Raw genomic sequence first — 12,593 nt, forward strand, 5'->3', positions numbered from 1 at the left:
ATCTTCCTTTCTTCCCCCTCTCTGCAACTGTGCTTTGTCCCAGCATGGGATATGGCTGTAGTCCACACCATGGCTAATATAAACACAGAGTACTGTTCTGAGAAGTATCTGAGGTATGTGGATTTAGTTGCCACTCAGTTCCGTAAGACTGTCCGTATAGGATCAAAGCAAAGGTCCATCTAGCCTAGTAGTCTGTTTTTGATAGTGGAAACCTGTGGCTGCTGAAGGAAACTGAGTAAGAAAGGGGTGAATATAGAGCAATTATTCTGCTGGTATGTTCTCCATGTTTCCGATAGTCAGTAATTCAGAGACTTCCTAAGCTGGCAGTTGTATCCGGACCAATGAGTTTATTAGCCTTTGATGAACCTATCCTCCATCAATTTTTCTAAAACCTGTTTGAACCCTTTAATTCTTTTGGCCTTCGCAACATCCTGTGGCAATGAGTTCCCCAATGAAGTTACGTGCTTTGTGAAAGAGTTTTTCCTTTTGTTTGCTTGAACTAGTTGCCCAATAAGTCTACAGAGTGTTGCCTAGTTCATGTTAAAAGTAGTGAGTAAATGTTCCTTAATCATCTCCTTACCATTGAGGAGTTTTTGAACTTCTGTTGCAGTCCATCAGTTGTGTCCTTTTGTAGTGAAATGGTCCTCATTCTATGTAGTCGCTTCTCATAGGAAAGCTGCTCCGTATCTTGACAGTGGTTTCTTCTGACCATCTGAACTTCCTCTGATTCTACTGTATCTAAATGCTCAAATTCTGTTACTGTTGAGCTAAAATTTATAACAAAGTGACTATTTGAAACCAAGTGTTCATACATTGCTTTTAATTGGGTTGTCCAGTTGAAGAGTCTTTTTTCAAGGCTGGCTACAGGGTGTTATCATTTCTATAGCAACCTTATTTTTCCGCTTGTAATCTAAAAAAAAAATACTCAGCCTGTCTGCAGTGCTGGCATATTTGAGAGTATAATTTCTGTGTCCAGTCCCTGGTATATAGCAATTAGATGGCCATGCCCAAGTCACGGCAGGCTCCCTTTACTTTATGTTCATCAGATGGAGAAAAGGCATTTTCCAGTAGAGTTTCTTCCTCTACTCTGCCAGTTGTCTAAGCAGGGTCACATAAATTACCTTCAGGATGTACCAGTTTCTCTCCATGTACAAAAATGTAAAGAAGCCCAGAGTGATTAGCTGATGTTTATGTGTCCATCTTTAGATATAAAAAAACTAGTGATAAGAAGTCCATCCCTAAGTGATTGATTAGCTTTGTCAGCTTACCAATCTTGTTTTTTCCCTTTCCTTCAGGAAATCAAAGCATTTCAGAAATGAACTCTTTTGATTTTAGGGGCATAAAGTATATTTGTTAAAAAGGCTCCAAAGATGTGAAAGAATGAGTGTGATTCTACTACAAAATAGAGCAGTAACAAAAACACTGTCATATTTTTGCCGAATGTCAGGCAGTGTACTGTCATACTGTGTACTATTCAGCTGTTTGCCAAATGTAAGGTCAACATGGTTAAGCAGATCCGGGTTTAGTGTCTGTGTTTAATGTGTTGCCCTCAGGAAGACATACTGCATTCAATAAGAAAGATAATATATTTTAAAAAATGAAATAGTGGGTTGAATGTGCCAATAGATTAATCACTTTTCACATCAGATCTATCCCTCTGAAATATAAATACTTCCTATAGTATGTTAGCACCCTGTAGCAGCAGAGCTGATGAATTAAATGTGCATGATTACCTCAGTACATGTACATTTTAAGAACTGTGTGAAATTAGCAGGTACATGAAAAAAGTGATAAATAAAGAATGAAGCCACTTCCTTGCTTTCACTGGTTTGAATCCCAAACAGCAATCTTTTTTTTTTTCCTTTTTTTTTTTTTTTCCAGAGGGGCTCTTCCCTTCTTTTTTGAACATTCATTTGAAACATTTGCAGTGTGCCAGTATGAAAAAAAATATTATGGAACATTTACACAATAAGCCAGTCACCCATCCTGTCATTTTCCACATCCCCATTGTAATTATTTGAAATCCTTATGCTTGAAGACAAGTTTTTCTCCCTCCCAACCCAAATTCTATTTTCGGAGTAGACTTGTAATTGTGTGTTTGTTAATATAGCTGTCTGTTGCCATGAACAAAGTGAGGTCACCAATTTTCTATTACAGCTTTGCCACAGAGTTAAGGACTGTAAAACAGCTAGCACTTACTTGAATGCACCATTTTTTGTTGTATATTGTTTTATTTTGTTCTGCTATCAATCCAGACGATATCTAGGGTAAATAACTGACATGAACTAACTCATATTTTGATGGTCTGGAGTTACTCCTAGTGTTACAGTTTGTATGTGACTTTTGTATTTAATATTCAATGCTCAGATGTTCTCCATTTAAGACCTGGCAAGAATTTTCCTGGAAGTAAATTGAGAATTAATGTGTGTGAAGCATTTTAAAAATGTCTTATTTATCTAACTCAGTGTTATTTGCTAAGAAAAAGTTCATCTGATTACAGATTATGTTATTGTAGCATTCAGTGCTCAAAATATTTGTATTTTGGATTTGTATTTATGCACTTTTAAAACTTTAGTAGAGACCATACAGATCACTGTAATTTATTTTATCAATGCACCATCAGTGCTAAGGTTTATACTGCCATTACGGTTTCTTCTAACTCTGATATTTTTGTCCATCTGTCTTAAACTCTTAGAATATTTTTTTATAATTAGTATATCCCAGAATGGATGAATGAATTGAAAACATGAGACAGATTCCTAATAAGAACTGTCACGGTTACCTTGAAGTCAGCAAGTTATGTCAGTATGGCTGTGATGATTCAGAGCAGTCAAAGGTTTGGCTCAGAACATCTATACATCTTCAGTACTTTGCATCCTTAATAAACACATTATTTGTAACTTGAAACTAACAGTTTCAACAAGGCTAAAGATTAACACAGAATCACCAACAGGAGCATGGAGAGAAAATGAGATTTATAATATGTAATGATATTTTTTGGAAAGGCTATTTCAGGCATTCCTGCCCTAAAACCAGCAGCATTAGAAAACATGAAAAAATGATTTCTGTCATGACGAGATTTCTCCAGTTGCTATGAAGTAGATACTTGCTCTGAAGCCTCCTTATACATCTTTTGATTTTGTCACATAATGACATTCATTTTATGCGATAATAATGTGAGAAAAAAATGTTTGGTTGCATGCTGAATGAAAAGACAGTTAAGCCCCAGGATATAGGTACCTCACCCTGATCACCCTGTTATGGAAAAAAAAAAAACAAAAAGATTTAAATAGAAATATTTTTAAAAAGAACAGTACAAAATTAATGAACTATGTGGAGATGAGTTTTGCCATGTTATTTAGGTTCTGTGAGTGTATAAAAATATGTCCACATTTCGTCAAGATGTCAGAAAAGCTGGACTAAGCAATTCCAGCACTGCTGAATGGAGAATTCAGCAATTCAGGGGTCCCAGGGCAAAAACTGAAACACAGCAAAAGTTGAAACTATGACTTTACGCACATTAGGAAGTCTGTTAATCTGAGTGTATTTGCTTCTGTCTGTCTCTTGTCTCGACAGGCTGCTTCTGCCTTAGCAGAAGCCACAGCTTCACTTGCTCCAGAGAGTATTCAAACTCTCTCCTCCCTGGTTTCAGTACAGATGTAAGCCACATTACTTTACACACAGTACAACTACAAATAAAAATCAAGCTGGGAGATCTTACAGAGTGATCTGAAATTTAGCAGATCTCATTGTCAACTTTCTGATTATGTATCAACTCAGGAAATGATTCCTGCTGAAGATTGCACTTAAGCATATTTGAACACATGCTTAATTTTAAGTATTTGTCCAGGAGATTTTAACAACCAGTATCTTGCTCTCTGATTGAATGTTTTTTTTCACAGACTTTATGATGTTACCACCAGGTGAGGCAAACACCACCATTCTGCACCAACAGTCAACATACTCCTAGCTCACTCTGCAGTTAGACTTATGTACTACCATGACACTGGAAAGTACTGATAATATTGCACGAGGAAGAAATGTTTACCATTAACACTGTTCTCTTTGGTAGTATCTTTTTACTGACCTGTGATTCTGTCAAAGCAGCATGCAGAGCATTGAATTGTAAATTAAGAAGGAGCGATTCAGTAGAGTCAAGCTGATCAGGATTCTTAAAAGTCTCCTGGCTTAAAATTAATGAGGTTTTCTGTTTTAAAGTGATTTAAAAATTATGAATGGAAAATTCCATGCAGGGACAAAGTAGTATTAGTAGTAATGATTTATTCATTACGTCTGTTTTGACATCTGATAGCCAAGACACCAGAATGAACAAATGCTTCAGATTTGCTTGTCATCAATGAATGTCTTCACAGCCCGGCAGGAAACAAAACACATTGTTATCGTTATCTGATACTTTTACAATGCATGAAGTGTACTTGCACTTAAAAGCTGACACCTTTTATTATAACACAATAAATACACCTGCACAGAAGCTGCTAAGTCTTTGGCAGGTATGAATAATAATCCTAAAACCATTTAGAATAGGTGTAGATCTCATAGCTATATGTCTGATGTTTGTTTCCTCATTAGCAGAGATGATTTGAAAGACAGATGTTGTTCTTCTTGAAAATCTGAGATACACCTCTAAACTCCCATATTGTTTGTACCTACAGATGAAATTAGAACTTCCTCCTATTGTCTTTGTCGTATGTCCCATCGTCCCTAACTGACGCATATTGTATAGTCTACTCATTTCAAACAAGGCTATGGCGTTTTCAAGATGAAACTGTTTCTAAAACTAAAAAATGGCCAAAATCCAAAGATTATTATCGCCTCATCCATTCCTTGCAGTGTTGCATGAGAGAATTTTCCATATCACAGGCACACTTTCTGTGGTCTTTTCTTTGATTTCACACTAGCAAGAGATGTTATTATGGCACTTTGTTATGATTGAGACTAACTTGTAAATTTTCTTTAAAATAAATTTTTAAACAAGGGAATTGTGATTCAATGGCTGTGGCTTGATTTGAATGATTTAAATGTCATTAGGGCTGGAAATCTTATAAATTATATATTACATTCTGATCTTTGGGATGAAGACAGGGGTTGTCCCAGCTCTTTACTTAAGAAATCAATTTTTTAACAGAGCATGTATAGCAATGTTGAAGGGAAATTTCTAGCTAGCTCTGCTCTAACCACATCAATTCACCTCTTACTTTATCACAAACAAAATATTTTCTTTTTTTTAAGTAATTGTGCTAATTGCCAGGAAACATGAATAATTGGGTGCATAGAAGATTTTACAAGTCAAATGAGAGTGAGAAGGCCAGATGTATGTAGAGTAATTAAGTTTTAATTGATGATGATTCAGGTATTCTCTCTACCTTTGTAACAATATCAAAATAAGGATGTAGCCAAAACAATTGAGATTGACATATTTTATACTGAAGAGAAATAGCTTTTTTATGAACCATAGAATTAACCTGTGGACTTTATTGCCATAGCTGTCCCAGAATATAGTACACTGTTTTTTCTCAAAACTAGATTAGACATTTATTTATGTATAAAATAATGTTTGCAGTTACATTATATCTGCAGGATAAAAATTATCACAGTTACAGCCTTTATTTTTTAGGTCATCGACCAATCACTAATTGAATAATTCCAGGAGTTATGGGAGAGGGAACTTGGTTTGAGGAGATATTACTCCATAATTATCAATAATGCAATTTCACAGACTTTTCTCTTCAATGTCATAAAATAGAAGAAGGGACCACACAGCAGTATTATAAATGTGTGCACCTAGAGTCTTTTTGGTTTTTTTTTTCCTTTTCTTCTTCTTTTCATGGACAATATAGTGTATAGATTATGTCATCTTCAGTTTGTGGGTATATTCCAAGTATTGATGATAGGAATAACAAATACATGCATTTGTGAGAACCTCTTATCTGAGTACTAGAATAGGTTGCCCAGGTAGGTTGTGGAGTCTACTTCCTTAGAGACATTCAAAAACCATCTAGACATGGTCCTGGGCAATTGGCTCTAGGTGGCCCTGCTTGAGCGGGGGGGTGGGACAAGGTGACCTCCAGAGGTTCCTTCCAACCTCAACCATTCTATGATTCTGTAATTCTGTAAGGCAAGTGGTCCAGCAGTTTTAATTTCTAAAGTTCTAACTAGTGGTGACAATGGCTTCTTTTCTCCTCTACAGCTATTTTCTTAGTCTAGCTCTAACAAACTTTTGCTTACCACAGGTTTAGTTGATATATACGCTTTTTTTTTGCCATGCAAAAAATCACCTTGAAAGAAATCCAAAATGTAGAGCTATATTTACGAAACAGTTTGGGTTTTTTTTCCCCAAGATTTAGGGACATTAAGTCTAATGAAAAGAAGCAATTGTATTTAAATATTCTCCACTCCTTTTCAGGGTGCGCAATGATTTTGATGTGCTTACAAACCGATTGATTGGCAGCCACGGCTATTGTACTCAGGTAAGTTAAGCGTGTGGTCTTGGGGATGTCATATGCCTCTGCATGCAGAGCTATGAACTGACCTCTAGGAAGAGAAGGCATTTCTTAAAGTTCCTTATGTTTTTCCTTTTTTCCCGTAATGTCAAGCACCTTCATCCTTTATTATTTTCTCCTTCTGTTTTGGCATATTGTTGTCTTTGCTTTCAGATCCTCTGGGTTTTGGCCTTGTTTTCTGGTCCGCATGTGTCTGTACTTGTGTGTGCATGTGTTCATACTCCTCTCATCTGCCTCTTTTGAACTCCTTAGTTGATTTTAGTGCTGAGATGCCACTGAGACTGCAAGCTGAGTTTCCTCTCTGCCATTTCAGTAGGGTGACTGAGGCTGCATGTCCAATTGTACAGCTCCTCTGTAAACAGTCGCTACCCAGCTAACTGAGCTGACGCTGACTGAAGCTAACTGGTGCTTCAAACTGGAGACACTGACTTATTATATATGTGTCTAAAAGACATGTGGTGCTTGAAAATAAGCAGTCTGAGTTGCTGTCTGACACTTAGGACCACAACTGTATGTATGTATGTATAATCCAAGTTATGTTGCATACCAAATGTCTCCCACGGGCTGGCTCTAGGCCTGCAGAGGCATCCGCTTAGTTGGAAATGCTTTGCCTGGGACACGTAGGTGGAATGTAGATCCCAAAATTCTGGGACACGGATTCCCCCAAAGCTGGGACATACATAGGCAGTTGTGTGGTCTGAATATGGTCCACAGCCATTAAATGTACTTCCATTTTGGCTGCAAAAGGCAAGCTTCATGTTCTTCTCTTGTACTGTTGCTAGAAGATTTTTATACTGTGGTTACATGGTGATTCCTCAAGAAGGTGGTGAAACATCACTGGTGAATTAGAAGTCCTAAAACCATGAGGAAGAACCTATAAACTTTGGAGAGTCCTTCAGGAGAAACACGGGGCTATAACCATGTGCAGTGTTTTTAAAATCATATGTCAAGTCCAAACTGGCAATACCAGTGTTATTCATGTCTTTGGGCATAGTAATTTGGACTATTTTTTCTGGAAACCTTCTTCTTGTTATTTCCCCTCATGTTTCTTGACATATGTTATTTATTAATAGTTAGCCCATTCGTTGCTGTAGCACAGTCTGCTGCTAGATATTGTTACGTGCTGTTACATCCTAGCTGGCCCTTGTGGGATCTTATGCTAAGCAAAATGTCTAGTGTCTCTGTTCCTTGAACTTTAGGCACACTCGCATGCGCCCATGCACCCACACACCCCCTCTCACATGTATTTAGCCTCTGACACATCCATACTTCTAGTCCAATTGGAGAGGAAATAATCAACAATCATCTGCTATAGTAAGTATGAGTATATTAGTGATATGGACCAGATGTGAAGCCATATGGGTGAATGTCTTACTGAGTGAGACTTAAGTTCATCTAGAAGTAATCAGTGAGAAAAAACAATCTTTTAACAAATGTTGTCCAACATACAAAATACATCACTAAGCACATGCAGAAATATCAGATAGTACTGTACAGGCTTTTAATTTATATCATTCATGCCGTAGCTTTCATTGTAGAGAAAAAGGGACACCAAAATTTTTTAATTTTAAAAAAAGACGACACTAATATGAAAAGGTTGAGAGCTGGATTAAGAGTAAATTGATTATGAGCAGTTTGCCTCTGGAAAGATGAATATTGAAAACTCCGCTAGTATTTCCTCATTTTACTTTGGGAGTAGACGTTCCGCAAAATATCTGGAAAAAATTTTATAAGCAATCCTAATCCTAACCCTAAACTTAAAGCCACCACATATATTAAGAGTCTAGTACATGTGTAACTTTTTATCAATCCTGAATCAATCTTGTGCCGATGTCTGGTAGAGACAAGATGTTTAACTACTGGTTTTGTGTTTTTTTTTTAAAACATGTCACAAACAGGAATTGGTGAACTTGCTTTTGACTGGCAAAGCTGTGTCCAATGTTTTCAACAATGTGATAGAGCTGGATTCTGGAAATGGCAATATCACGATTTTGAAAGGTATCACAAGCCGCAGTGATATTGGTTTGCTGTCTCTCTTCGAGCATTATGATGTTTGTCAGGTATGCTTTCCATTCTTCTGATTTTAATTAAAAAGGAAACAAATTTAAAATTGGCTTGGAATGAGTATAGCAGCTAAGAAATTATGGGCTTGATGCAGTTGCTCCATCAGAGGCATCTGGCGCTGTTTTAGATGCCCCAAGGCTGAGCGTGGTCCCCCTTCTGGATGGAGGTTCTGTGTCACAACTGCCACCCCTTGGTAAATAACTTGGGTAGTCTACAGCATCTCAAATCTTACATGTCTGTGTCGTTTTCTAACTGATCTCCTGAAGCAGGAGTCAGCTTACAGACTGACACACTTCTATTTAAGTGGCTACTGTATAGCTCTGTATACAGGAACTAGGACCTGCTCAGTGCAGTCTGTGGATTTGAAAGCTGTTCAGCTGACTAAATATAATTGTTTACTCTAGGCTGAGCTGAACAAGTTCTCCTCGCTGTATTCACCAGGTCTCCACTGATTATAGTGGAGTTGAGACACCCAGCTCACATGTGGACACCTATATCTTAGTCACGTATATGTAAGCAACTGAACCTGGAGCTGAAACTCACCCTGAGTATTCAGTTTTCCACAAATTCCTATGTGATGGGGAGCCAGATTGATTGAATCCTCTACTCCATGCTGTAATGGTGGTCATATTATATTAGCAGTAAAAAAAAACCCCAAAATTAGAATAGCTGTCAACATAATGGGAATGTTCCCTTTAGCATGTCTTTGTATTTGTCTTTAGTATTTTAATTGTAGTCATCATGAAAATTAAAAAATAGATTAAAAATTTCAAAGAAGTGACAGCCATTAATTTACCTCTGGAAAAAACTTTTATAAGGATTTCACTGGTTCTCCATCAACAGACATTGTTGTCAAGATGGGCATCTTTCCTAAAAACATGTTTTATCTTAAACAGAGAATCTTGTGTTTGATGCAAGGATATTATCTGAAATTCTCTTGCTTGTGTTAGATGTTAGATTAGATAATTGTAACAGTCCCATCTGGATTTGCAGTCAGTGCCTCTATAAAAATTTGAAAGTGATTAGCAAAGAATTTGTTTGTACTGATTTAATATATATGTGTGACTGAAAACAAAGCTTGATTTTAACTGTTTCCCATATGGCTAAAGTCAGTTACATTTTCCTACTACTAACAAATTATAATTTTTGTTATTTTTAATTAACACAATCTTTACATTACTCACAAGATTATATTAAGGCTTAAATTCAGTCAAGACAACATATCCATGTATCCAAATCAGATTAATTCAGAACAAACTGGACTAAAAATAAATTAGCTTCTGTGTCTAGTTCAAGCTCCTTGTCCTTTTCTATAAACAATGTAACATTTAAAACCTCAAAAAATGGTTATGCACCACTGTAGCATTTTTTCCATTCTCTAGTGAGGAAAATGACTTCTAAGTAGCAAAATGGTAAGTGAGGTCAGTGCAGGTAAGAGCTATTTCTTTCCCATCTGCCCTCTAAAAATAAAATAAAAAGTTACCCAGAGAATCAGACACTGTCTTCCACTTATTCTGCAAATTATACAGGGGAGGGGATCTGTTTCTTCTACTACTGTGCTCTTGCATGGGAGCTGGACTCATGAGCAGTGATCTGTTTTCCAAGCCAGCGACTCTTAATCAGTTACAGAAACTCCAGTAAATGTTGTTTCCTTTTTTGTCAGTCTACACTACTTAGGCGTCTGATGCAAATTGTCTTGGTTTTTATTAAGAACATCTGTGAGTGCTCTGCATTTCAGTTCGTACGTCTCAGCGCATGCTGCAATGCCTGCCTTAGGACTAGGACAGAAGTCAGATTCTGGTGGACTTTGGCCTCAAGTCTGGGGAGTCTCCACTGTGGCTTCAGCATGAGGGGCCAGATTCTGCTTTCTGTTACAAAGATATAAGTTTCGAACAATTTAGAAAAAATAAGTGTCACTGATAGTTTGCAGTAGTGGAACTGAGAATAACATTTGCCTGTAAGTCTTTCAAACTGACTCTTTTCTTCCTCTCAGTGTTTCGGTAAGTGGATTCAGCATCCAATTACATTGTGGCTGTGAGGATGGTAACTGAAACCAGTAATGGAAAAGGACTGTCATTTTTGGTTGTTGGGGTTTTTTTTTGTTTTGTTTCCAGGAGTAAGAAAATCCTGAGCGTGATATACGGTGAATCATAGACATTAGAGTTAGAAAACTCCCTTTAGGTCATATCCAGCCAATCTCTCAGGGGATAATTCAGGATAATTTTTATGTCCTGTTTTATAGTAGGCTTTCTTTTAAAAATCTGTATCCATGAAGTTCCTGCCTTTTTCATTCAGATGGCCATTTATTAGTTGATTGTAGTGCATATAACTGTGATCTTACCTTTTTTCTCACACGTCTCTACTTTAAAATACGAGGGAAGTGCAAATACAGATTTGCAGGTACCTGCGAATGTGGAGATTTTAATATCTACTACAGAGCTCATGCTTTGGATATACTAATATTAAATCTGGCTGTTCATTTACTTAGTTTCCTGTGATTATCATTCTTACTTCTAATCCAACCTGCCCCCTAAACAATTAATCCCCATCCGTGAGACATTTGCAAGCTGATGTAACAGTTCCTCCCTTTTTCATCAGTACATCCTGTCCAAAGCTTATTTTTATTGCTCTACTAATTCTCTAATTCCAATTTACCAACGTGTTTAGGAAGAGATATGCAAAATTCCAGGCTAGATGCAGTAAATCCACATGGAGAAAGATTTCTATACCGTTTTATCTCCCTTGTCTAATATGTGGAGTATCTGTATATAATCTACAATTTCCTTAGCATGTCTTCTGAGTTGAAAATATCATGAGGGCATGAGAACTGAATTAATCCTTCTGTCAAACTTCAACAGTAGCAAATCAAAACAAAATGATCAGTCCCTTTTTCTCCAGTGATTGCCTGAGGAATCCCTCTGTTACTGATCCATTAATCTCTTTCAGTGGATCATGCTGAATGTGTTATCATTGCTGATTAGAAAAATGTGTGCTTCATGTAATTTGTCTGGAATTGTTAATGTGTAATCATCACTCTTAGTCCTAACATATCACCATACTCAGTATATTTTTTGTAATGTTGCAAATTGTTTCACAATGACAGATGGATTCATTCAATCTATTTCATATGCAAACATTTAGTTTCATAGTGAGATTCTGTATCTTAATGCAAAAAAGCTAAAAGTCCAATTCTGTTACTTTTTTGGTAGGCAAGTTACACATCTTTGGATTTCTTTTCTTTGTGCTAAGCCCCTGTTTAAGCTGTATTAATTTCATCTGATCTTACACATTTAATTAAGAAGCCTAAATTCAGATTTTAGGTTTCCTGGATTTCTTTAGAGCTCTTAAAGCACTAGAAACATTTCCAAAAGCTGGTCAGTCCACATAAAATTGGCACAGGTTTTCCTCTGTTTGCTGGGCTGCAGCATCCAGCAGTTCAGCAGTAGTCTCAGGGAAGCTGAGCCGTTTCTGCAGCAGGGACAAGACCTCAGAGAAGGGGGTGAGGGACAGAAGTGGGCTGGGCCAGTTATAGCAGTTGTGAGTGAGAAAGTCCCTGCATTTGGGTCAGAGTCTTTGGCCTAAATGCCACATTAAAATTGCAGATGAAAAAACTTTGAATGATGAAATGCTCTTTTCAAAACTTATTGTGATGTTAAAAGTAGAAACAGATTGAAACAGATGCTCCTCATATTTATACCAGATCATTTAAGAGACTATCAGCGACAAAAGGGAAAAATAATCTGCATTCTCGTCTGAAAGATTTAAAAGATACTACTATTATCATTATTATCCTTAATAATGATAATAATAATAACAGTAACAATAATAATATCTAGCATTTATGTGTCATTTCCTATGAATAGATCTGTGCTTTGCAAAAGAGGCAAGTATCATATTACCATTTTACAACAAAAGTCAGAGTGCTTATCCCAATAAGTCATCCAGTAAGCTGGTGGCTGAACCGGGAAGAGAGTACAGGTCTTCTGAATCTCTCATTCTAAAGTTAGT

The 12,593-nt window shown here is 36.8% G+C and overlaps 1 protein-coding gene across 1 annotated transcript in view; it reads left to right on the forward strand.

Moving 5' to 3' along the window:
- MINDY4 (MINDY lysine 48 deubiquitinase 4) overlaps positions 1–12,593 on the forward strand; it is an 82,198-nt gene that overhangs the window by 49,578 nt on the left and 20,027 nt on the right. The window contains exons 14-15 of the mRNA XM_050891948.1: positions 6,425–6,488; positions 8,420–8,581. Of these exons, the coding sequence (XP_050747905.1) occupies positions 6,425–6,488; positions 8,420–8,581 (226 nt within the window). The remainder of the gene's footprint in view (positions 1–6,424; positions 6,489–8,419; positions 8,582–12,593) is intronic.

The sequence above is a fragment of the Gymnogyps californianus genome, chromosome 2, assembly GCF_018139145.2.
Source record: "Gymnogyps californianus isolate 813 chromosome 2, ASM1813914v2, whole genome shotgun sequence".
NCBI lineage: Eukaryota > Metazoa > Chordata > Aves > Accipitriformes > Cathartidae > Gymnogyps > Gymnogyps californianus.